We start from the raw sequence: 27,711 nt of genomic DNA, 5'->3' as shown, positions 1-27,711 counted from the left end.
AATTTATATCATTATTGCTATCATGTCTTAAAATACCAAGCTACACAAACATACAAACATAAACTTCTAATGCACAGGCTACCAAAGCCCTTCTACAGACAAAGAGATTTTCATGCAAACACAATGTTTAAGGCAGTACACAGATAAATGAATTTATTCACCATTTCAATAGTTGTAAGTTCTTATCCTAGATATACAAGAACTCTAGGAGCACATCACATAACTTACACCACAAATCAAAGGCAAAAAATGTACAAACAAACAAGCAAAGCTAGACAACTAAACTTAAGAAGCACTATATCCAAAACTAGTCAAAATATGTTTTATCAATTCTTACCTTGAACACTTTCTTTCACATCCTCTTTAATATACAGATCAAACTCTAGATCCGTCTATAATGTAATTTTAAGAATAAATATTATCGAAAGTTGCCATTTTAATTTGTTGATATTTCTAAATTGTTAGTGTGAAGCAGAGACTTAGGGTTTCTTAATATGAAGAAAAAAAGAACACTAGTAAATATTCTGATGAGAATTCAAAAAGGAAGAAGAAAAATCAGAACCAACTTTTTTCTATTCCTTTTAATTTATACTTTTTTGGTTAATACACAAAATAAAGGACCTCAAGAGAAATTTTTAAAACACGGTTCAAATGACCCAAATCAAAAGGGGTCTATGAGTAATTTATCCTAATTTCATTTGTATGAAATTGACCAAATTTAAGTTCATGACCAAAAGAAAATCATAAATGAAATTGATTAAAACAAGTATGTTTATATACTAAAAATGACCTTTTGCTAATAAAAATAATTGAGTCTTTTGATCATGAATTTTAAGCAAAAAGAAATATAATCATAAATAAAAATAAACATTCATTTAACCAACCACACACTAAAATAAAAACATGTAACTATTATTATTTCATGAATATTTTTAATTAAATTATTATCATTGTTGTAATGAATGGTAGACTGAAACCAAAAGGGTATTCAGTTTTGGAAGCCCTTTGCAATAGCAAGTCCTAAAAAATGTATGTGAGATAATAGAATGAGTAAATTAAAAAGTGTTGTGTCTCCTAGTGTGAGTGTAAGTGTGTGTGGGTGGTTGTCCCACATTGGTTGTGTAAAGATGTGAAAGTGGGTATTTATACTCCTCCCTCACACTTGGGTTTAGGCCCTAAGGGGCACCTAGATTTTGTGAGCGGGCGAACCCCTTACCCCACGCGCGCATCGCGGTGGGTTAGGTCATAAAAATATATTTTTGTATAAAGAAAATTAAAAAATATATATTTTCTTTTTATTTTTTGCTTCTTCTAGAAGCGGATGGTTCCCAAAGCGGCTTCTCCTCTTAATGTCTAGTTGCTGCTTCATCTTCCCCAAGCGACGGACATTGAAGCCTGTGTTCAATGCGAGCTTTAATGCGGAGTCTTTTCAGTGTCTCGACTCAGCCTATAAAAGGCTGGTCGCGCCTCGTTCTTACATCATCGAAGTCCAGAGTATTCTCCTTCCCTAAGTTCCTTTCGCACAGAGAGTAAGTCCCTCGAGTTCTGCCAGATCCAACCGATCGAGGTCGTCGTCCGTTCGGAATAGATCGTTGTATCCCGTTGGCAGTCGCCGGAGCCTACTAGTGACCGGAGCAGGGCGTTACTGTCTTCAGGTTAGCGCCTTCCACATGCCTGGGTCTTCCTACGTCTTGGTTGTAGTTGTTCTTGTCGAAAACTGGGTTTGCATCTCTGTTCTCCTATACTTTCTGCCAATATCTTGTGAGATATATTGTTGCTGGATATTTCATTTGCTGTAGTGGATATTTGTTGGTTTTGCGATAATCTGATTGAGGTTGAGTCACTTCCTGTTATTGCTGCTATTAAGTAGTTTGGGGATATTGATTGAGTAAATTGCTATTCTATTGAGTTGCAGTTACAACAAAAAGCATGTTTGGTATTGTTATTTTATGTTATGATTATTATCATTGTTGTTATTTTATGTTATGATTATTATCATTGTTGTTATTTTATGTTGTGATTGGTGTGTAATGATAATGGAGTACAATTTAAACTATCTTTATATTGGATAATGGTAATTAAATGGGTAATGCTATATATCTATTACCTTCAAGTTAATGGTTTAGCAGTAGTAAATGTAGTTTATTTTCAAATAAAATATGAAATTTAAATAACAAGTGAGTAAAAATAACAAACTTACAATCAAAGATAATTACAAATAAATCACCAACGATTGAGAATTCCACTAGTTAGCACACTTCTAATACTTTGAACATTCTTACTCTTATTTGAATGCTCTATCAAGTTTGTTTTATCTTGAGTCTCCATACTTACCATATATATATATATATATCTTCTAAACAAACTAACAGTTAAGAAAGGGTTAATATGAAGTTTAAAATTCAATTTTTTTTTAGGTTTCTTCAAATAACAAGAAGCAAAACAAAGAAACATGTCTAAAGTAACTCACATTTAATTCAAAAGAAATTTACTTTTTTTATGAGTAAGAAATACATTTATCAAGATATGAAAATTCAAATATAAGTTTTTGAGACATACAGAATTAAAATAAGAAAACATGTCTAAAAGCAATTCACTTTTAATTTAAAATAAATTTACTTTTTGCATGAATAAGAAATGTATTTATTAAGATATGAAAATTCAAACATAAGGTTTTGAAACATAAATGATCAAAATAAGAAAACATGTTTAAAAGTAGCTCACCTTTAATTCAAAATAAATTTACTTTTTACATGAGTAAAAGATATATTTATCAAGATATGAAAATTCAAAGATAAATTTTTGAGATATAAATGATCAAAATAAGAAAGTATGTTTAAAGACAACCCACATTTAATTCAAAATAAATTTATTTTTTGTAGTCACTTTTAATTCAAAATAAATTTACTTTTTAAATAAGTAAAAAATACATTTATATCATCAAAATATTTTTGTATCATCAAAATCCTATTTACTTACCATTGAGCTTGACAATACATATAGAGAGAAAGACATGTGACAAAGAAAGAGCCTCGTCCTTGACCAACGACGAAGGGGTTTCAATTGCATCTCTCTTGAGTAGTGATAGGTTTACAAGGTCGATCAAGTTAGAGAAAGAATGGAGAGACAAGAAATAAAGGGAAGGGAGAGGAAAGAGAAAGTAGAAAAAAAGAGAAAAAAGAATAAAAATATTTTAAATATAAGAGACTAATGATCATTTTATTAGTTATGTTATTTGTAAGAAAAGTGTATGTCATTTAAAAAAGTATTAAGTATAGTTTATAATTTTTAACCAAATCTCAAAGATTTGTGTTAAATTTACACGTTAATAAAAATAGTATTTCAATAATGGTGTGCTTTTTAGGAGTGAGCAAGACTCGTTGAAAGGTTGAAACTAAGTATTGAAAATAGCTAAATTGCTTGTATAATAGGCCTCTAGCAAAGTATTTCTTGAGTTTAGGGTTCTTTAGGCATCTTCACATCTACAACTAAGAAAAGACGTAATCGTAGATGTGAGAAGAAAAACCTATTATTATCAAGACTAAGAGGATGCCCTTTCTTCTAGCCTCTTTTTCAAGGGTAACTACATGCATTGATGCACGAAAATGGCTTAGAAAAGTCGTTCTTGCATTTTTGAGATGTTTCCCCTTTCGTAAAAGTTAAATACGACAAAAAAATGTTTCTTGAGCTATCTCTGTAATTTCAGAAACATTTTTTTTTTTTTGGGAGGGGGCGTTTCATAATAAATTAAACTATCAAAAATGTGTTTCCAATTGGAAACATATTTCTAGTGTCGGAGGCTGAGTAGGGATGAAATTTCTTTCGTTTTTAACCAACAAATATATTCGATTATCTCTCACTCGATCACTCCAACTCATGCGAGCCCTAACCCTAAATCATTTTTCTTTGAAGTCCGAATCAAGCTCCACTAATCGGTGAATCCTTCATCTTGTCTTTGACTATCCTTTTATCATCGACGTCATTTCCCTACCAGCGACTAGTTGCTCGGTGCTCACTTCTCTCTGGTTGTTGATTTCTCAGTGGTCAATGCTCTACTCACTTGCTAGGTTACTTGGGTTGATTGCTTGGTGCCCTGTGCTCGTGTCACTATCAATTCAATTACTTAGTGGTCACTAGTTAGTGCTTTGTTCGTCTGCTAGTTTTTTTTTTTAATTTATTTTTAATTTTTAATTATTAAGTCATGGTGAATGATAATAGAACCTATGTTATGGTTGTTTTAATATATTGTAGACTTTTTTTTATGTTAGTTTAAATGCATTATGAAATTTATATATGGATTTTATTATTGTTATGTTTGTTTGAATGCAATGCTTTATGAAATTTATTTTTATATTTGTTTGAATACATTATGAAAGGAATTTATATTTATTTTTGTATTGAATAACTAATTTTTATATTAAAAATTATATTAACAAAAAAAACTCATAATTTTCTTATTTACACTTTTATCCTATATTTCTATTTATTATTTTTTTAAAAAAATATTATTATTTTATTTATATTTCATATTATAAACGTTTTTTATTTTTATTTCTACTTTTGTGTAATCTAGACTACACATTGATTGGTGGGACAGAGGATTTGGTTTGGTTTAGCAAACTGGGCCTGTATACTATGACCTCGGCAGCCTCACCCTAATTGTTGATCTGCTACTTGGAACTCCCGAAGAAAAAACTTCTCCAGCTGGATAATTATAAGATTAGTATTATATTAACTCATTCCCTGCTTACTTTACTTTGCATGAGCAAAGCCAAGCAGCAGCTAACTTCCAGCTAAAGCCATAGATTGTTAGCTATAAATATGCAAAATGACTTAACTAAGCATATTTTAATAAATGTCTTAAACTAAGGCAGGCTGCCTATATTTTCTTTGCTTTTCTTTGTCATAAATAATAAAACATTACATATTTTGTTTCTTTCAAATCTTTCATTTTATATATGAATCCAATGCCTTTTTAAATTTCACAAAGATTTTCCAAAAAATTAAAAAAAAAAAAAAAGCCAAGAATTTTCAAAGAAGAAAAGAAAACCAACTATTTATGGCGTTGGGTCTTCAATGTTTATTTTTTACTTTTTAATTTTATATAACTACCGGAACAAAAAAAAACATTAGACCAACAAGATGATCCTCAACTTGTATCCCATATCGATGGCGCTCACGGGGGTTGGAGCAGACTCATGGTGCGCTGGAATTGGGCTTCGAGCAGCTGATTAATCGACTGAGAGAGGACGGCAATCATCCGGCTACTTGACTAAGGGGTAGCTTTAATCGATTGGATCTGCAGGATGGGGGGCTGCTTTCATCTGGCAGTCTTCCTCGTGGCTCCTCCTTTCAGGGCCGTGAGAGGAGGGAGATGGTCTGATCGACGAGCATGGTTGCTCTATGCATCGTGTGGGTAATAAAGTTCCTTGTGGTCATGAATTTGCTGGGCAGCAGTGTCCAATTGGTTTCGGAATAGGCCTTGGAAATACTTGTTCGTCGAGTAAATGGGGAAGAGGGCCAGGGGCGGGCCTAGAGTATTGACAGGCAAAGACAAGGCTGCGGTTAATATTGATAACTTGCGGCGCTTTGTGAATAGCGATAAGGCGGGTATCAAACTGTCATGGGCGAGCATTTAAGATACGAGTGGGCCTCGTATACCAACAACCCCCCCCCCGGGGGTTGGATAATGACATTCCATGGGTAAAGATACCTTTGGAAGTTGTGGAGGAGAACAGATGATCGCATTGGTGGGTTATTTTATTGAAAAAGGACTCCCCTTTTCAATGATTAAGTCAATTGTGATGAAATTATAGAAGTTCTATAGGCTTATTGAGATAATTTCAAACAACTGAATTTTGTTTATTTCGTTTTAATATGCAAAACCACATGTTGGGTGTATTTGATGTGGGTTCTTGGCACTTTGCGGGGAGACCCTTATTGTTGAGATATTGGGAGCCTAGGATGATTCTTTCACAAGATGCTCGTATATCACTTCCATTGTGGAGTCAAAATCTATTATATGCCTCTAGAGGGATGGTCAGTTAAGGGTATAGTTGTTATTGTTAATGGATTCGGCAAAACACTACATGCCGATCTGATGATGACTGAAGACAGGTCTAGATCGGATTATACTGGAGTATGTGTGGAGATGCATGTATCTTCATCCTTTCTAAAATATATTGAGCTAGATCAGGGTTTCGATGAATTCATGGGTAAACCTAAGATCGCATCTCCCAGTAGAATATCAATAGGTACCTTTGGTGTGTACTCACTATCAGGTTTTTTGTCAAAACATATATCGAGATGCCTGAATAATCCTTGTACAGTCCCGAATGTGCAGAGCAGAGCCTAAGGGATTAAGCCCACTTCTGAGAATACTCATGGGAAAGGTGTTGGGGCAATTCAAATGAACAAGACTTCATCATATCCACTTACCAATAGGAAGAACCCATCTCCTGTGTCTTTAATTAAAATTGTTGAATCTACGCTAAGGCTATTCCTGTAAAGCTAAATGAGGCAAGACCATTGTGGAAGAATAGATTCCATTCGTGGAAAATGATATAGATATTCCCTCCCTTGGCAAATTGCATCCTCCAATGGATGCTAGGTGTCTTGATGAAACAGGAATGGCCATTGAAAATAAAGGTATGGACCAAGTTGAGGAGGACCTCACATCTAATAGGACAGGCAATTCTAGTACTATGTCTAAGCAAAATCCAAGTCCTAACTGAAAGAAAGGACACAGAAGAATGACCTTGAACGAGTGAAGGGTTCCAATGCAACCGGTCATATAATCAGAAACCCAACATGATGTTTAACTCATTACGTTCTCTCGTGTCTAGTTCTTTGGTTGCTCTTATATTTGCTCGAAACATGCCGCCTTAATGTAAAACTATAGATGCTTGGTATTTTTCTATTTAATACATTCTTATTTATAGAAAAAAAATTATCCCGAATATTAGGCCTACAATACATTAGACCGCTAAAACTTTGCCCTGAATAGAGACAACAAAACCTAGATATTAAATAATATATTTTTATATCTTATTTTTGCCCAAATGATCACCTTATTAAGTTATAGTGGACTGCGTTGAATATTTATAAACACGAAATAGAGAGCTAAAAGCAGAACATTTTTTTATCGGAATTCAAAAATACAAAAAAAGAGGTAAACAATCTGGGGAAGATTACAGATACCCAGTACTGGGTAGGCAAATATCTGCTGCTGCTAACATTACAAGCAATACAACTTGGAGCAAATAAATTTGTGTATCTCTACTAAGCTAAAAGAACAAAAACTAAAGACTCAACTGCAATATGTTTCAACTCTCATTTGACTAGAATAACTTGTTCATGCTGTACCTTTAAACTTGGCATCGTATTCGTATGGTTGCTGCACAATCAAGGGAACCGCAATATTTTTGTTAGAAGCTCAACATAGAAATCTCTTTAAAAATAAAGGGATGCTGGTGAAACACTATAGGTCACAGCACACGATATCCAGACATGTGCACATAATCATCGTAAACACAACTTATCCAACAAAAAGCAAAGGCTCAATGGCACAGCATTCATAATATGCCAATTGACTTCCAAGAGTCATATTAACCATACAAATCCAAACAAAAGAACGATATGGCACAATATTATGCTGGATGCCTTTTGTAATGCAACCCTTTAAACGGGAATTGATGAGATACAGTTCTTACACCATTTCATATGAAAAAGTTTCAAAAGATGAATGGAGATAATTGATGTGATTATGTTCCATCAAATAGTAGATACCGGGAAACTAATATGCACAACATGGATACGCAACATACACCCAAACACAAATAAATAAATAAAAATATTGTTGTTTAGATGGAAAAATGACATCAATAACCTAATTCCAGGACACACCAAAAGCTTCAAGAATTAAACTTTGACCAAACTACTCATAATATTTACAAGTTAATTTTAAAATTTTAACAGATATCACCAATACGTAGACCAAGGGGATTAAAGAAGACTAAAATAAAAATCAGCCTCCCATGCCCCTCCTACTAATCCATTATTCCTTTGATTTTGTTTTTTAGCTAATTTAGTTTTTTTATCATCTTTTTTTTTTCTTTTACAAATTTATGAATTAGTCAAATTCTTTATCCAGCATTAATTAGTTAAGTACAACTTTAATAACTACTTGTTAACACACTACTGCTAATATAGGCAGAAAACAACAAAATGTTATCTTCATAAAGATAAACAATTATTTTCATCTAATCCAGTGATTAAATAATGCACAATATTGTTACTCTACAAACAAAAAAGTTCCCTATTAAATATTGTACACATATTAAAAACTAGAGTTGGACTTGCTAATTTACTCATATGTTGCCAAAACCTATATGATTTCATAATGTGTAGTAATTCTCTTAATTAGTAGATATAAGATAGATTTATTCAATTAATTGGCCTAGAAGGGCATTACGCTTCTGCTCAATTCAATATCACTCCATTGAGAAACGAAAATATTCATTTTGTACTAAAAATTAGGATAAGTTAATTAAGCAAGTATAATAATCATATACCAATCCCTTAACATAACATACAATACAAAATACACCAATCCCTTCTTGCAGCCTTCAATACTACATATCAACAATCCCTGACTTAGACCAAACACACCATGGGGCAGAATGGGGGATACTCAATTTAATCGTGGGAAAGAAAAAAAAAAAAAAAAAGCGGAGAGGGGGGGTCCCTATGACAAGCCTCCGTCACTTTTTATCAAACCACAAGACGCCAAGTACTCCCAGAAGAAAGAATTATTGTAAACCCCCAGGAATGTCCCACTTCCACAGCTAACCACGTGAGAGTCAGTCAACCAATAGGAGTGCTCAAGCTCTACAGCTAACCCCAGGTTTAACAAATGAATGTTGCATTGGCGGAAAGACCTCTCTACAGCTGACAGTGAGATTGGAGGTGATAAGCATGAACTAGGTGGTCACAACTTATAAATATCACCTGGTTGCATACATAGCCCGCTGCTTGCTGAGGCACATCAAGGTTCTCTCAGAAAGGAAGTGAACTAGAGGGTGTTTGCTTTTGCTACAAAACCTGAGCCAGGGAAAGTCACTCACACTAGCCCCCATCTTTCTCAGGCACTTTACCACTGGATTGGCCTATCATAGAGGGAATGTAGCATGCATTTGACACAACAATATTCTTAAACCTTTGCACGACTTTGCTACAACCCTAGTGGAAAAAAAAACCATCCACTAGTATCATATAACCATGACCAAGTAGGAAGGGCACCCTCCTTGCCGTTCAAGGGTGTGCCACAAACAATGTGGTTGATAAATCCTGGAACTATGGAGGTTATTTGTGGTAGTGGATAAAGAATTTGATCTCAAATTGAGGCCCCACATCAAGCTAGTGAGACCCCAACTGCCATTCCTCTTTGAAGGGACTTCTCGAGCCTTGAGGAGAGTACTACAAGATCCACTCAAAAACATGTGCCACTCCACTCAAGCCCCTGAGTAGGTCTCAAAATTAGCTGGCTCACAAGACATTCTCGACTCGACTCATTAAATAATTCAATAAGCTGAGTCCATGAACCAAATGAGTTGAACACGAGCTGAAAATGAAACTAGTCAAGCTCAATTCATGATGTGTTTTGACTCATTTCATTCATGAGCTAGCTCAAATGACGTATTTGACTCATTTCAAACAAGCCAAGCCATGAGCTGAACCAATTTTAATCGAGTCAAGTTGAGCCAAGGTTCAGTTCAGCATGACTCATTTCCAGCCCCACCCCAATGTTTTGGTAGAAGATCTAGGGACCAAGCATCTAACATTGAGGCTAATGGCTCACTTGTGGCAAATGTGGGGGACTCTTCCACTCATACACATCACAGGAAAACCAACTTGACGAGATGGATGACGGACTTCCTACCTAGAGTAAATGAAAGTCCAAGCAAACTTCCCAGCTACGTACAAGTGATTTCAAGAACAAACTAGAAATCATGCACAAGTGAATTGCAGATGAGTGGTCACTGTCATGACCACAGTGACCAAGAGCCAATTCATCACTCAAATGGACAATGAGTGGTGATGAATTGCAGATGGGCAAGTTGAATGCACAAGTGAAGCACAATATTTAACCATTTTGAGGGCCTTGACAATTACTTCAAAATTTTTTGCAACCTATCAAGGTTTCTCAGCTCTCTGAGTGTTAGCCTTAGATCAACTGCATGGCTTCTTGAATACTCTGGAGAGTCTAGACCAAGAGTCCTTAACTGTGACTAAACTTCACGTTCTTCAAGATGACCCTTGAACAGCCAAAGGGAACAGAACTTGAGCACAGCTGGCGCAAGTAAGTTGATAGGATGTTGGTATTTCAGACTTCATAAGCTGTCAGAGCTAGTTGGAGGAGCTTTGACCACACATCACTCAGGAGTCACAAAGCTGAACATAAAAACCCTTACTTTCTGCCAAGTACGACTCTCCAGGGTTAGGTTTAAACATCATACAAAGCATCTGGCCTAGTGAGTGATGTAGGGTGTGTGTGTGTGTACATCTTTGAATCATTAATGGAAAGGAAGTGGATTTTTCATAACTTCCTCAATACACATTAACTTGAGGCATGTCCAAATGACTAGAATAATAAGTGTAAACAAGATAAGAATTAAACTAAAGGTAAGTTTTACCAATAACTAAACCTTTACCGATAACTAAACCACACCAATAAAGTATCGACTCACACTTGAGCCCAAAAATAGGTGTTAATCAAGTGCCGGTTTGGAATTCATGTGCAATTTTCAATATCAGAACCACTTATGTGAAAGATGCTTTTATGAGAATCAGTTTCAAACAAAGCAATTTAGTGTTGGACCTAATCATCTAAAAAACGCTGTTAAGTGTTGTCATGTGTCAGAATATGGATTCAATGTAAATTGCTTTAAGAAGCAATGGAAAATGAATTCAATATGATTGATAAATGTAATTTTCTGAAATCTTGAATATTGAGTGGGGGTAATTTGGACCGAAAAATAATTTTATTTCCTGCTTTCCACTTTATATTGCTTCTGCTTTACAATATAGAAATAGCTTTTGTTGGTGGTAAAAACACTTTACCAACACCACAAAAGAAATCAAAATATAACTTTTATTAAGAACAAACATTTCTACGAGTCTTCACTGCATGACCAAACAACCTATAACCCAAAGCAACAAATGCAATTACTAACTCATACTTGAGGCTAGCCCTTGTGTGAATTGATTTAGAGTTGATTGAAAACAAAAAATTTTGATGTTGTCTTAATTTACTTCATTAAACAAAAGGTTACAAAATTTTATAGCAATGACTTGACACAAAAGATGAAGAAAGATATATTTGTATACCAGCTAAGACAAAAGAAAACAACAAGAGATTTTAGCACAATGAAATGCATAAAAGATGAAAATCAAAAGGCAGTAATAAATGAGAGGGTGATCAGGGAGAAACGAAAGGTGTATTTCTTTAGGTTATATAGTAAACAAGGTTGTTAAAATCGAGATTTTAAGTGGGATCGTAAGAGAGTTCATAAAATCATATCGTAAAATCGTAAGATTTTACGAAAAATTAAAAATACCCTTTAATTTACGTAAATATATGTTTATAATGACATTTTCCTTATTATAAATGAAATAGATGTACCTATTTCAAAATTACTTCATCTATCAATTTCAAAAATACTAAATAATATGAAATTTCTAAATATTAAATTCATCATTCATCCATCCATAATCAAAATTTCTAACAAACATTGTTAAAAATAACTAAAAATACTAAGTCATAAAAACAACAAATATTGTTAAACTTCTACATTATGTCATTACACTAATTAAGTTACCAATATCAAAGAGGTATATTTGTTTCTTGCTAATCATCAATATTAATATAAAATTAGACCCACCTATGATCTGATTGTGACATATTTAAGATTAATTCTTTAAATCTGCACTTACTTATACGTGTAGATAGCAACATCACAAATGAGAATGTACACACACAAGCACAGTTGCACAGCACACTCACTCAACACATCAATTGGATGCAACACAAAGCTTAGCACAACGCACACACGACATCTGATTACCAGACTTAGTAAAACATAGTCACTCTCACTCACAACTCACTCACATACTAGGGTTGGGTCTGATTCTTCGAACTTTCAAGGTGAACGAACGAAGAAGAAAGGTCAAAACAAGATCGACAACGATTCGGGTTTGCAAAAAAACACAAGAAGCGAATGTAGCAAGTACACAAACACAACGTCTTTTAGGGTTGTAGAAGAACCAAACTAGGAGATTGATAACGATTGTATATATACATATCTATATATGTTGGTTAGGGACGAAAATATTTTTGTTTCTAACCTCAAAATTGTGGGCAAGACTAAACTTGGTAAACTCATAAAATCGTAAACTCAGATCCAGTACTCGTAAACTCGGATTAATAAATTCATAGACTCGGGTTCGATTCTATAAAACCCGATCCTATAAGCGAGTTGACTCATTTTATGCCTCTTGACTCGTAAAATCGTACGAGTTGACTCGCAATTTTAACAACAATGATAGTAAAGGTGGAGAAAAGGTGTTATATTAGCGCACCTTAGTAACTCTAAAATAGATAAAGAGTTACATGTTCTACAAATAAATATGTCAACACACAATTATTAAATGTTGTCCTTTAATCAAAAAAGGTATCAAACAGTGGAGGAAGAAAACTTTACTACAAATAAAAAAATAGGTCTTCAAGGCTGGGGGAATTATAAAGGAATAAGTTGATGAGCCATGCTACACAATTTTGGAATAGTGATTGAGAAAAGGTTTAAGAAAAGAAACCAAAGTGTCTTAAAACAAAATCAGTTTCATGCTTGGTAGGTCAAAAATGGAAATTACATACTTGTTAAGGCATCTAATGGAAATATGTCAACATTAAAAAAAAAATTTACATATGGTGTTTATAGATTTAAAAAAAGATTATGACAAAGTCCTTATAAAAGTCTTATAGAGGGTTTCAGAGAAGACGAGCCTGGATTGCTTAGATATTTTTAAAGATACCATGGAGCATAAACAAGTTAGATCATGTGGAGAGGATTAAGATTTTACAAATTTTACAATTGAATTACATCAAGAATACACATTAAATCCTAACTCTACCCAAGTAATGGATGAACTCACTAAACATATCCAGGAAAAAACGACTTGGTTATGCTATTTGCAGATGAAACAAAATACGTGGTAATAGTTAAGAGTGTAGACCAAGGTCCTAAATGATATTATGCCTAAGAGTCTTGATGGATGAAACAAAACAATGCATGAATACTAAGCTCGAGATATGAAGGAACACACTTCAGAATTTAAAGATTTTAAAAATGAAAACCACATATCAGAATGTAGGTTTAGTAAAAATATGTGGCAATGATGTTATTGTGAAACTTAATGATTAAGTCATCCCAAGAAAAATTCAATTTAGATATCTTGGATCATTCATCTGGAAAGATAAAGAGATTAATGAGGATGTGGCCCAGAAAATTAAGGCATGACAGTTAAAATGGAGAAGTGCGTGCATCAGTTTACCTGATAGTAAGATTTCATTAAACCAAAAGAAAATTTATAAAATAGGACATAGGACCATGTTTGTTATATACCAGAAAATGTTAGGCAGTAAAACACCAATATGTACAAAATATGAATGATGAGGATGTTAAAGATGGATATGCTTTCATAAAAGATAAAATTAGGAATGGGTTTGTTCCTAATAAAGCTGGAATGACTCCAATAGAAGATAAGATGGTAAGAGAAGATGGAATGGAATGGAACACGTATTCAGTAAAAGAGATAAGAGAAAGGCTAAGAAAAACTTGGTAAAAAAAACTCTTAGGTATGATATGATATGAATTAAACGAGCCTTACAAAATAGGTAATAATAGTTAGAAATGGTTTGCAGGCTAAAATGGGTTTAATTACCCACCTAGTAGGATTAAGGCCTGATTTGTTGTACAAAAAGAGGAATGCATTCTTTTTGGAGAATCACACAGATGGAGCACATCCTCTTTCATAGAATTACTTCAGGAATCTCATGGGGAGAAAACAAGGCCCTTTTCATTTAAAAAAAAAAAGCCTACAAAGGGAAAACACCTTTTTTGGAGAATTGTATGGAGAGGGAACACATCCTTTTTTAGAGAACTGAATATCTGTTTTTGGAGAATCACATTAAAAAGGGGCACAAATTCCATTTTGGAGAATCACATGGAGAGTAAACACATGCCTTCCGGAGAACCACACAGAGAGAGTTTCTCACTTTTTGGAGAATTACATGGGTCAGGAACACAATGCTTTTCTGGAAAATTACATAGGACATGGCATGGAGATGAAAGATCCTAAAAGGCAATCATTTTACTGAGAAAATCAACTCATATACGATGAACTTTGGGGAAAAAAAAAGTACAACTCAAGAATCATGTTATATTTATCAATGCACCAATATGATCCAATCCTTCAATTAACAGCCTAAATTTTTTTCTTCCCAAACCATGAAGGGACCTTCCCAATTCCCATTTTGGACAAAATTTTGGTATAGTGGTCCCAGTATGACCAGTGGTATTAAGCATTATCTTAGGTATAAGATAGCATTGTGGCCTCACCAAGGCATCACAAGCTCCAGAAATGCAGAACTAGCCAAGTTTGGGTATATTACATGCTCAATCATGCTTCCCATCAAAATGCTTCCACGTTGCTAGAGTTTGGTTATCCATGCTCCAACGTCCTAGCATCATCTATGCTAGAGGAATTCTATTATCCACAAAAAGTGCCGACTCAGTTCCATGGATAATGAGAATGGCATCATATAGCTAATGAGAATGACATCATAGGACCACTAGCAAAGCTAGAGCCCAATCTTACAGTAATCCTGTAAACTCTTATTAGAATCTTCATGTGGACCTTGTCTGCAACCCTACCTTTCCCACTAGTATGCAGGGTAATAAGTTGTCCCATTAGTATGCAAGGTGGCTATGTAATGCCCTGGAAATTCTACCTAGCGAACTACCCTGGCAGAGCAACCAAAAATTAAGGTAAATTGTCCAAGTAGAGGTTAATGAATGTGTTGGGAAGGAAATAACACGAGTTGAGATATACAAGGGCAAACTAGAAGCCATCCATAAATTGACACTGGAGTGGGATGTCTAGAGGATATAAAGCGAATTCCAGCAGACTTATAACTAGAATTAAAAATAAATAATTTACCTCTCCATTGACCCATCTACCGATTGCATGAAGAACCAAGGTCATAGGCCCCTTATGATAAATTGGGGCTGGGCTGTGATGTCATCCCACAAAATTCAGGAAGCAGTTAAAAATGCATACCCCAGTTAGAAACCTAGTTATAGACTTAGCAACTTGACCAGGAGAGCTCAAGCTCTAGGGCTAAACAAATGGATAGAATAAATTCACTGTGAGCATAAGTGGGTCGATGTTCAGTGGTCATGGACCAGAGAGGTACCTATGGTATGCAAACATTTTAATTTACAAATAAAGTACATTCATATGATACAAGAACAAGGAAAGGTAAATATAATTGGTCAGAAAAGAAATAACACTACCAAGAGTCTTAACACATACCAAAAATACAGCTGATATCAACCTTCCAGCAAACCATCTCTTATGCATTGCTCGTTGGGCAGCTGCAGATGCTTCCATAGTTGGAAACCGCAAATACACGTAACCAGCACTATTCCTGTAAGTTGGATAAAACTTGGATTATGTTTTTCAACCATACACTTTCAATCACATGGGATCAGGAAATAAGAGAATTATTTCCATGCTTACCCCAAACGGCCAGATTTTGTAATATTAGCAGCACAACCAAAAAGCAAACTAAAAGGCAGAGGATATTGTCACAATCATGGCAATCAGTATTAAAATATACAAAACACAGGGGACCAAGAAGAATCATTTCAGTTCATAATTTATTTCTCCAGGAAACTAGTAGTTCCAATTCCAAGGACAATCTCTGGCTACAGAAAACAAAGACAAGAGTCCAGGAACATAGTTTTGCCAACAAAAGGAGGAAAACAAAAGAGCCTTCATCCAAGGACACCAACTTGGCCCAAAAACATAATCAAAAGAAAAAAGGGATGAAAATTGAGAAATAAGAAAATCGCATGGCAGATTAGCACATTTACTAATCGTCAACATTTCTTTCTGTAAGAAAATCAGACAAACCCAATACCAAATGACTTCTGAGCTGACTCAGTAAGGAAAGTGTTTGCAAACAGTCCAAAAATTTATTTCAGAAAAAAAAGAATAAAATAGCCACAACAAAGAGCAGACCATCATGAATGGTAGCTGTTTGTTGCCTTTCCTAAAGTCCTCAACTTAGAAGAGTAAAGACAAGTGTGCTCATCATATGTCAACAAACATATAAATAAATAAAAACTGAAGAAATGGTTGAAATGAAGTTGGTGTTTATCTTCTGTGAGGTCGAAAAGGATAAAGATATTCATGTGATCAATAGAAATTCAAAATATTGTCACACACATCTGAGCAAACTGGGCATATAAAGGCAGTTGGTCCACATAATCATTCACTCCAAGCCATGGTAAATGGGAAAAGCAAGTACGTCCAAAGAGATACTCATAGATGCTCCAGTTGGCCTAGATATTTTAGAATCCCACTATTCTCTTTCGACTTGGATAGGATATGATACAAAACTGACTAGACCACAGAGATCTGCAACATGCCTTATTTATCATGGGGATTTAGTAACTAAATACACATAACACAAGTGGATTCGTACAAGCTACAATACTATTTAACACCCAATTTCATATCATTCACGAAGCTGTTATTGACCATTCTATTATTAAACACAAATGACTACTACTATATGCACATATTCTTCCTGCTTGAACAAAATTTACTGTAACATGTAAGCAAATGTTAACCGCTTCCATCATAACACCAAGAAATTAATCGTCATGCCATAATTTTACAGGTGTACGAAACAAATCTTATTTACCTATTATTTTACTTCTAATGTATGTGATTATTATGATCATTTCATAAAATACTAAGCAACATGAAGATGAACCTAAATTCTTAACATAAATGCTCCCAAAGCCCTTTTATGGACAAAGATATCCTAAAATTCATGTTAGCACAATGTTTAAGGCAGGACACAAATAGAAGAATTTATATACCATTTCTGCAGTTGTAAGTACCCGATATATACAAGGACTATCGGAAAAGTTGTAGAACTGACATGACAAATAAGACGCTTAAAATTGTAGAAACAAGAGAACCTAGATAACTAAGCTTAAGAAGCACTAGATCCACAACTTACTTGTCAACATAAATATGCTTCACCAGGCCATATTTTGAACACTCTTCTTGCACATCCTCTTTAATATCCAGGTCAAACTCTGGATCCGTCTGCAAATGTAATTTCAAGAATAAATACTTTGTCTACAAGAATGACTTGACAGCTAAACATTGCATGACACTACACACCTCTGCTGCTGGATCAAACATATTTTTCAGCAGTAAACATTCGCTGGGCTTCCCAATAGGCTCTGGGGCCACAGATGTCACCAGTGCAGGGAGAGCTGGAGCAGGAACTGCAGCTTGTCCATTGATAGGCATGGTGATTGCTTGTTGATTTGGCACTGTACCATTAAGCACTGGCGCCCCAAGAGTACCCGCAACACTAAATTGAAAGATACCACAACTGAGAAAATGCTGAAGCAACCAGAAAACCAAAGAACAGATGCAGATATGACATCCATACCTCGGGGCAATACCACTGCGATCCAACTTCTGCATAAGCAATGCTCTTGATTGCGCATTTAGAGACTGTACAGAATGATATGATATGTCAGGCTACTGGTACTAGATATACTTGTGCAGCAAAAAAGAAACAATAACTTATCATAATGAACAATTTGCTCTTGATTGAGCATTTAGAGACTGTACAGAATGATAGGCTATGTCAGACTACTCATACTATATATACTAGTGCAGCAAAAATGAAACATATAACTCATCATAGTGTACTATTTTGTCTTTCAAAAACTATTCCTCACCATATTTCTTTCATTATAACTCATCATAATAAACTATTCCTCACCAAATTTTCTTTGCAGTGTGCTGCTTGGGAGGGGGAGATGAAAGGGAAATGGGCAAAAAGTGTTCGCCTGTTTGGAAGTGATAATAATTAGGGGTGAGAAAAATTTCAGTTTAACCGAAATAACTGAACCAATAGAAATTGTTGGATCAGTTTGGTTTGGTTTTTAAGTTTGGCAATTTCGGTTAATTTGGTTCAGTTCGGTTTTCATATTGAGAACAACAGAAATAACTGAATCTACCAATTACCTGACTAAAATTTTGATTACTCAACTAATGTTGCATGTTAATCAAGTACGATGTAGTAATTACTCACGTGATTTCATGTATTAGTCGACTAATATTACTTGTTTCTTGAGTAATAATAATTCTAAAATCAACTCACTCTCTGTTCTGAAGATTAATCAACTAATATTGCTTATTAGTTGAGTAATAATTGAATTACTAACGTACAAACTCAAGGACAGTCAAGTAATAAATGGAGGCTTTTTCAGCCTTTCTCTGTTTAGAAAAATAATCGACTAACCCTTTCTGTTAGTTGAGTAATATCTAAGATTACTCGCGTAACTTTATTATTTACTCAAGCAACTGGAAAACCTCAAGTAATTGAAAAACTTACTCACGTAACTTTTTTGTTTTTTTCATTTTTTTTTATTTTTTTTTTCAATTGGTTTAGTTTTTTCAAATTTGTTCATTTTTTTCGATTTTCGGTTTGTTCGATTTTTGTATTTGTTTAGTCGGTTCAATTCGGTTTTTTACACAATTTCAGTCTATTCGATTTCAGTATTTCAGTGTAACAGAACCGACAAAAGGCTCACCCTTAACAATAATAATTAGAACAAAATGATAAAAATACCTTTCATCCATTCCCTCTGATGTTCTATTTTTGCTCCATCCCAAATTAGGAGAGAAATGACACAATGGAAATGGATGAAAAAGATGATTCTTGTCTATTAACAACATTAGTCTTAATAATTTTATAAAAGTTCAAATTTTTTGTTGATTAACAAAATTCTAACTTTCTGCTAAGAGGATATTAATTGTCATTTATTAATTACATTTTTCCGTTCCATTCCTTTAGTTTTATTGCTCTCCCAACAGGGAGAAAGTGTGTTACATTTGGTTTCTTCCCAGCTCCTACTCTCTTAAACAAGAAGAAATATTTTATATTCCATGCTACTCATTTACTGTTATAGGACAGTTATATTTTAAAATATTCTACCATGTTCTGTTTTCTTTTCAGTTTAATTTCTATTTTTCCGTCAGTTATGTCAGTTATTAGTATAGATATGTTATTCTCTAGGAAGCAGTTCCTAGTTCTAAGAAGGCAGTTATTTCTTCTAAGATAGCAGTTATTCATCTACTTTCCCGTAAGATTTATACAAAGTTCAGAGGGGAATAAAGGGAGATAAACAGTATTTTCCAGAAAAGTTGAGTACTTTCTTACTCAAGGAGATAGTTGGGTTCTCTCTTGATAAGCCCAAATTTTCTAGTCAAGACAAGTCAAAGGGAGAAGATCACAGAAGCGTTCAGCAATTTCTTTGTCTGACTGTTCTGTTTCAGGACCTACTACCTAGAACCAGATCCAGGGCTAGGGAACATATCATTTACATTCCATTCCATTAGTAACTCTCGCTCAAAAAAGGCCTTAGAATCCCTTTATCTCATTTGTTACAAATTTTTCCCATTCCATGCACTTTCCTCACAAATGCAAATGTTACAGACTAGTGCCCCTTAACCTGTGACATGTATTAATTTTAAAACCACTAATTCTAAACAAGTGACTTACACAGCAGCTCATCATTAACATAAATGTCCACGTGAATCCAACATTATTCTGGAAAAATGATTTCAGTAGTATTTGAGTTGACCCGTAGAACAAAAGCAACATGTCAAGTTTTATTTCTATTGGTTTCTTTTCCTGAAAAGTACTCTCTCCATGTACACAATTGAATTGTTTCTATACATATTTGACAAGGATTGAAGTCATACTTGGCAAAATACTCAAGCATATGGGCCTAGCGTCCATATTAATCCAATATTCCTTACAGAATAACCAAAAGAATAAGCTGCATTTAAAAAAAAAAAAGACTTAAAAAGTTCAGGTCTAATCAAGATAGCTATCAAATATATACACAGATATAGACATGCATTAACACAATTCAAAGGTAAATTAAGATCTTTTTATATTACTTGTCACACTGCTTATTATCTTGATGTATTAGAGGAACGGAATAGCCATTTCAGGGACTCCATGGTGTTGTGCTCCTCAAACTGCATGTTGCACTGTTTTTAATGAAAAGGAACCCTTTCCCAATCTGATCATATATTGATCTCTTTAAAAACCCAGTTATGCTTACTAATTTTATTTTCCTCTGCTTTCGTCAAATCTAGAAAATCTTCTTAACTAGTTTAATTCCCAACCAACAAGCTTTCTATCATTCATATTTATTCTTGCCTCCACCATTTCAAAACCCTAATCTACCAAGCTTTTCTACAATGCGTCCATTTAATCCTGAAAAATAACTTCTTGAATTATGGGAAAAATATATATTAACATGTGACATATCTATGCTTAAAATATAGTTGCAAATTGTGTTTCTGACAGTATAGCTAAATGCAATCCAGATGATCCTGCTAAATAATCCTGGTTCAAGTGTTCCATATACACTTTGCTTTCAGTTATGGATCTAAAGTATCAATCAGGAATTGCTCACACAACACACCAATTGTTGTAGCATAATGACAAAAACAACTCACCAAACCACCCCCATCATCATCATCAAAATCAGCAGCTTTGGCACCTGAATCTTGCACTCCAACATGATCTGTAACTGATGAAACCTGCAAATGCAGTAGAAAGATTGTGAAACAACTAACTAGTCCTCATAAAGAATATCTTAGTGGTAAAACTTATAATAAAGGACAAACAAAAGAAACGTCATATTTTTGATAAATAACTCAATAGATGGATAGGAGCAAGCCTACCTTGATAACCCGACCAGCAATCTCCAATTTCCCATTCAAACTTTGAGCTGCCTTTGCATGTTCAAGTTGAGCAAACTGTATGGAAGCCATTTATTAAAAATTTATTCAACACAACCATTACCAACATATAGCAGCTTCTAATACAGTCAACAGAAAAAGTAATACTTGCCTGGACAAACCCAAAACCTTTGCAGTGTCCAGTCTCAGGATCTGTAGGTAGTTGCACAAGCTCCACAGGACCAAAAGCTTCAAAAATCTGCCAAGCCCAGTAAAGACCACCCATGCATACATAAACACATACAGTGGCAGATAATAGAACAATAAATTAACAGGGACTCACTCATAAATACCGTCAGCAATTTGCTATAATGAGGGAAAAATAAATTCAATTGGAAAAATGGCAAGTATTGCTTCAAAGAACCATTTGGACCTTTGGACCTTTTACATCAAAACTATAGAAACACAAGCGGTGCATTGAGCATCCCTACTAGACTTACAAGCTAAAACAGAAAGACATAACTTGTATTTCTAAAAATTGTGCACCCTCCAATTTTCATTTCAAAAAGACTAATGACAATGGCTAGAAGAGTTTCCCACTTTAAGAGTCCAAGCAATAGTCCCTTCTAAAATTCCTTGATGAACATACCAAATTAACTCATATGCATAAAGTTACTCTGGTTAAATGTTAGCAAATAGGCTTTTGTCAAGACCCTACAATGATTAGGGGTAGTTAGAGGAGTTAAACAGTTGTATGGGAGATTGTAACAGTAGATGACAGTTGTAACAAATAAACAGTGGGTGGTTAGCTACAGTTGTACAGTTGTAACAAAGTAACAGTAGGCTGTAGCTGGGAGGTTAAACGGTTGAGGGGCAGCAGGTGGTTGATATGGTTGAAACCACTAATGAGGATGGGCCTATAAAAAAGGGCTTTCCCTCTCAATAAAAGGCACCAAAGAATACTTCGACAACCTTTTCAATTCCTCCCCATCCATTTCTCTCTGTTCACTTCTCTCTCTCTCGTTTCTGTCTCTCTTTCTCTTTTCCTCTTCAATCCAACCCTAATTCCCCTCACACGAGGAGAATTACCTTGTCAGAACCGAGACACTGACAGCTTTCAATGTTCAGCCTGTATTCCGAAGTGCTAACATTAAGAGTTAAGCAATAGTTCCTCCTCTCTCAAAATCCTTTGACAAACATACTAAAGCAACTCGTGTATTTAAAGTTCTCGATGAACAATCTCATCTAGGTCTTCACTCCTAAGCTTGTGTCCCAAGTACCATTATAGATCAATTCTTCCCTCAAAAGGCAACTCTATTAGTAAGTGGACAACCTCATGTCAAGGATGTAGCTTCATGCAACATTAGTTCATTCTAACTTTGTGTCCCATAGTTTCTTCTCAACATCAAACATACAGAAAACCATGAGGCATGGAACTTGCATCCATAGCCAGGAAATTTGGAGGCCTCATGGTACAAATATCGCAGACTGAATATTAAAGTTATGCCTTAGAAAATGTGAGATGTACACTTGTTAAACAGTAGAATCCCTAAACATAACGTATAATTTTCTACAGGTCTTCAGGTTTTATTAGTTGGCATGAACAAAATATACCATTTCCTGTAACCCTTGCACTTTGCTTCATTTTTTAACTATATACTGATAAAATAAACATCATAATAAAAGAGTTGTCTTACCTGTTTAAGCTGAAAATCTGTCATGTTGAAGTGTAAATTGCCCACATACAGTTTTCTATCAATTGCACCATAGGGGCCCACAGCTGAACCACCAGCAGAAGCACTAGTTTGAACAAGATTTTTTTCAGCCTCTGACGGTTTAACCATTACAGGTTGTCCAAGAAGAAGTTGACCAGAGAGAGCTATAGCCATTGGCACAGACATTGCATCATAAAATTCAATATACCTGAAGCATCACAAAGAGCTCCAAATAAGTTTGCACGACATATGTGCCAAAAGACTAATTAAAACTTACAAAGCATGTAGCTAGGAAGGTGGGAAAAACAGAAACTCTTAAAAGTGCAAAGATCCCAAGCTGAGTTTCTTCTGTTGTCACCAAACCCCAATGGGAAAAATGTCAGCTCAACATGGTAAAACACAAAACTGGATAATTATGGAATTTCTAACCGATACAGTGGGACTGTTTAAGGAAATTAAACTACAATAAGGACCAAAATTGAGGGTTTTCTGGGAAAAATCAAGTTTGGATCACTATAAATGCAATTTTCATCCCAGGATAATAAGTCAGCAAGTCATGAAGTGGTCTAACTTGGTACAAAATGCCAACAAAATTCTTCTTCTTTTTTGGGTGAGGGAGGGAGAGCAATGGGGTTAGGTCGTTAAGAAACTAGCCAACACATGATTTGGGACCAACATTAATAGTAAAAAGATCCCGATAGTAGGACTAAGAAGCATCCCTAACACCAGGAACTCCCAACCGATTAGGAATAAGAATGAACTAAGCCAGCTTCTCAACAATCAAGAAATAGACCTGAAATCAACATAACAACATGAACTCCCAAGGAATTTCTTGCACCAAAAAAGGCAGTCATCATTATCCGATCTACAGCACTGAGACATATATACTTGTGTCTAAAAACAGAGGCAAACAAAGACCTAAAACCCAACACGACCTGATAAAACTGAACCAAAAATATTTCTTAGATCCTTCCTATACCATAACAAGTAACAGATTTCCTGACAAAGAATAAGATCAAGGGTCATAACATAAGAAGCTGCAAATGGAAATGTGACTCGTAGAGAAGCCATGTAAGGACACTTGCACAGCAGTCTATATCTTCCAGTCCAGAAGCAATATGATGCCACATGCCATGAACAAAAACAGGTCATAGTCATGGATGAAAACATAATCGCTCCAACCTGCGCCAATTTCAATCTTAAAGAATAACGCCAACAGAGATCAAACCTGACTCAATCTATATCGAAATTTCTAGTGCAGAGAAAGACAAGTATATACTACATGAAGTGCAAGAAGCAGCAAGTATTGTTTGGTTCCTACATGAAAGATAACAGAAATGGTATGGGAAAGGGGGGGGAAAGAAAGAAACTCAGGTTCATATCATCTACCTTGGGAACGCAGCATGAATTGTTTAAACATGAGTGCAAGGTAACACCATCATCCCTCATCATGGATTCTTTATCGCAATGCTAGTGAATTTAAGAATACAGTTAAACTTAATTTTTAAAAGAGAAAGTAACAATTACATCCCAACTATATTACACGAGTGAGATAATTAGTGGCAAAAAGATGCGTACCCAACTCCTTTTGACCTTCTTGAATTCCGGTCCATGATAAGTCGGACATCCCTGACCTAGAGATGAAAACATTATATTATTTAAATTACAAGAAAAAACTTCCAAGTAAGGTCTAGAGCACATTCCCATTCTGGATATTTGTGCTAAACATAAGACCAAATAGAAGGTATTCCAAGATACCATCAATTTAACACATTTATAGATTTTCATCCACCCAGATATATAGGGTTGACGTGTGAAAGTCCTTACATTACTTTTAACTGAACAAAGAGAAGCATGTTCTTCAGCAGCAAGAAGTATTTTGATTACATGCATTCAATTTGAAGAGGTTTTAAAAACAACAAGAAATTGAATTGTCTCTACATTAGACACAACAATGTACAAAACCCAAAGACAGACAATAACGAAAGTAACTTTTTTCTTCATAAGTGACAATGATAATAAAACCATAATCACATATAAAAAAACTTGAAATAAAAATCATCTAGGCAGTCTGCAGAGAAAGAATACCAAAAGTCCCACTAACCTTGCCTGCTTTTGAGAAGAACTCATAAACATCTCTCTCAGTTGCCTTTAGGGGCATCTGCCAACATCATGTTCAAACAGTAAACAAGAGTTACGCAGCAAGTAAATAAAAGCAGTATGACGCACATGTATCTATAAAGAAAAAAAAAACAATTTGCCCAATATTGCCCAACCTGGTATGCAAAAACAGTCCTCTGGTCCCTTTCTGGATCAGCTTCAGGCTCCACAACTTCTTTCTTTTCTTTGAATCTCCTGACATCAAAATGGCTTCCAACATAATAAAAATATATCTTTTGCATAGAAGCAACAGAAATAGGCAAATAAGAACTAAGAAATAAAAAATCAAAAAAGGAATACACATGGAGAATCATTCCAACAGCTAGCTTCAATTGTCAAATCAGAAGTGAAAAGTTTAATAGAAACCACACCACAAGGATTTAATTTATAATGATGCTGTGAACCATAGTTACAACGAATGTGGTATATTCCGATTCATGGTACGTATTCAGATACAAAGCATGCAAATTAGCTAGATATGCATTCATGAGGTGTCGGATTAGTTGGTACATCAGTTTGGTTCGTGGTTCACTTCGAATAATTTATTGGTACCTTTATTAAAATTCAAAGGGAAAATGTTGTTATATTCATAAGATATTGCAATAAAAAGAAAGTTTAACTTGACTAAAAGCAAGTCTGCAATAAAGACCAAGCCCATGACAACCTCTCATTTTTCTGTTCTTTTTGTTGCTTTATCATTACACTAGGCAAGTGCCTGTCTCCTTTGATACAGTGGCTGCAACTTCAACATGCAAAGATAAGGTGAACTCCATCCCTGAATGATTTCTGAGGTTATACCTTTGAATTTGGGCTAAAAAGTCACTTTCAAAGTTATATATCTGGGATCACCATTTTTGGAGATCGAAGTTGTGTCCCTCCCCGTTGCAATGTTCATTTGTACTGCAACAGAAAGGCAGTTTTTGCCCTAAAATACTAGAGCGCTTGTCCTTTTCCCTTCAAGAAATTTGGGGGAAAATATGTTGCTTAATGTAAAAATGTGTTAGAATCACTATTTTTCCCTTGTTTGGTGAGTTCAATGGATTACAATTGGTTAATTTTTAAACATTTCCAATTCAACCACTTCCAGACTTGATCCATGGTTATACGCCCCAGGGAAATCATAAAGTAAGAAAGAGCAGAGAAGATTGATGGTTTTTACTCTACTATGTGTATTTAGACTGCAACTCAGGCAGCATAATTCACCTTCTCAAACTGTCACAAACTCCAACATTTATTCAGGCATATTTCCTTTAGACCCACCCACCAAGTTGTAACATATAATTCACAAGGATGTGATTCTAGTTTTTCCTTGAGAAGAAGTTTTGACTTCAATGTTCACGGTAAACTAAATGGATATGTATACAAAGATCTCAAACTCAAAAAAAAAAAAAAAAGATCAGAACTAAAAAATTGAGCAAAACTAGCAGTTCTCCGAAAATTAACAATGGAAGGAAAAGAGTGAGAAGGGCAGCACCTGCTCTCTCTCAATTCAAGTTCCCGTTCCCTCTCTCTCAAAATCTCCCTGTCCCGATCGCTGTCGTGCCTCCTAGACGACTTTGACCTGCTCCTGCTCCTTCTAGACCTACTCATGCTTCTCCGCTCACTCTCCTTTTCCCTTTCCTTTTCCTTTTCCTTCTCCCTCTCCTTGTCTCTTCTCTCCCTCTCTCTCTCCTTCTCCCTCTCCTTCTCCTTCTCCTTCTCCCTCTCCTTCTCTCGCCTATCCCTGTCTCTCTCTTTCTCCTTATCTCTTCTCTCCCTATCCCTCTCCTTCTCTCGCTCTCGATCCCTCCCTCTCTCCGGCTCTCTGTCTCCGTCTCTGCTACTCCTGTGCCTATCTTTCTCTCTCTCCCCATCCCTGCTGCTCCTGTGCCTCTCCAATCTGGAGGACTCACGCTCTCTCCTCGAGCCATTCTCCTCGTCGCCTCTCGACTTCTTGCTCTTCCGATCGTCGAAGTCGTCGTCGCCGCCGCTTTCGTTCTCTGCACTCCGCTCTCTTCGCCGGTAACCCTTGTCGCTCTTCTCGGCAGCGTCCTTGCCCTTCTTAGACGACGAGCCGTCCCTCTCGCTCTCCTCCTCGACGGTCTTCTCCAGATAATCGTACTCGTCGAAGTCCATTGTCGCCAGTTTACTGGAGCCCTAGATTCCCTCCTTCGACAGAATTAGCGAAACCCTAGTTCTTGGAGTAATTAGGGTTTTTGAATGGAAGCAGGAGAGAGAACGAAAGGTGGGGGGCTATATGGGTGGATAATTCTCAATCCGGGGGGGATATGGATAGAATATTGGGAAAACATAGTGGCTTTATGGGCACAGTGAGATATTTATTTTCTCCTCCTGAGGCCGGTCTGGGCACTCGGGCGTTGGCTTGGGTTGAGATGAAGCTGCGAGAAACATCAGTTATTTGTCAAAGATACCCCTCCACAATTATTGCTACTTATAAAACCTCGAGTTTTTCACAAACGTTAAGGTTGAACGTGTAAATTGAACTTAATTAGTTCTGAGTTCGATTGTGTTCCTCAATGAGTAAAAATAAGAGTAAAATGGGAATAGAATAGTTATTTTGTTTTATTATTATTTATGATGTATTATATTATAAACAAAAATCCAAAAAGTCCATTTTAACATTGAAATGCCCAAAACAATTTTTGGGGTTAAAAAAAAATGAAAATCATCAAACTCCGAGATAAAACATAGTTTT

The 27,711-nt window shown here is 35.3% G+C and overlaps 1 protein-coding gene across 3 annotated transcripts; it reads right to left on the bottom strand.

Moving 5' to 3' along the window:
- Positions 1-7,117: 7,117 nt before the first annotated feature.
- On the bottom strand, positions 7,118-27,301 carry LOC127803545 (uncharacterized). 3 transcript variants are annotated; one of them, XM_052339833.1, is made up of 13 exons: positions 26,491-27,301; positions 25,133-25,226; positions 24,961-25,017; positions 24,435-24,490; positions 22,839-23,064; positions 21,314-21,400; positions 21,145-21,219; positions 20,917-21,000; positions 17,822-17,886; positions 17,545-17,740; positions 17,378-17,466; positions 15,655-15,769; positions 7,118-7,396 (listed from the first exon to the last, which is right to left on the bottom strand). In XM_052339833.1, the coding sequence occupies exons 1-13, from the start codon at positions 27,129-27,131 to the stop codon at positions 7,355-7,357; spliced, it is 1,827 nt and encodes a 608-aa protein (XP_052195793.1). In that variant the 5' UTR covers positions 27,132-27,301; the 3' UTR covers positions 7,118-7,354. The 3 variants fall into 3 exon arrangements, with proteins under 3 accessions (XP_052195793.1, XP_052195795.1, XP_052195794.1); XM_052339835.1 differs by having other exon boundaries at positions 25,133-25,208; XM_052339834.1 differs by having other exon boundaries at positions 25,133-25,211; positions 26,491-27,299.
- Between the last annotated feature and the right edge of the window lie 410 nt (positions 27,302-27,711).

The sequence above is a fragment of the Diospyros lotus genome, chromosome 6, assembly GCF_014633365.1.
Source record: "Diospyros lotus cultivar Yz01 chromosome 6, ASM1463336v1, whole genome shotgun sequence".
Lineage (NCBI taxonomy): Eukaryota > Viridiplantae > Streptophyta > Magnoliopsida > Ericales > Ebenaceae > Diospyros > Diospyros lotus.
This window is presented reverse-complemented; position numbering and strand designations above follow the sequence as displayed.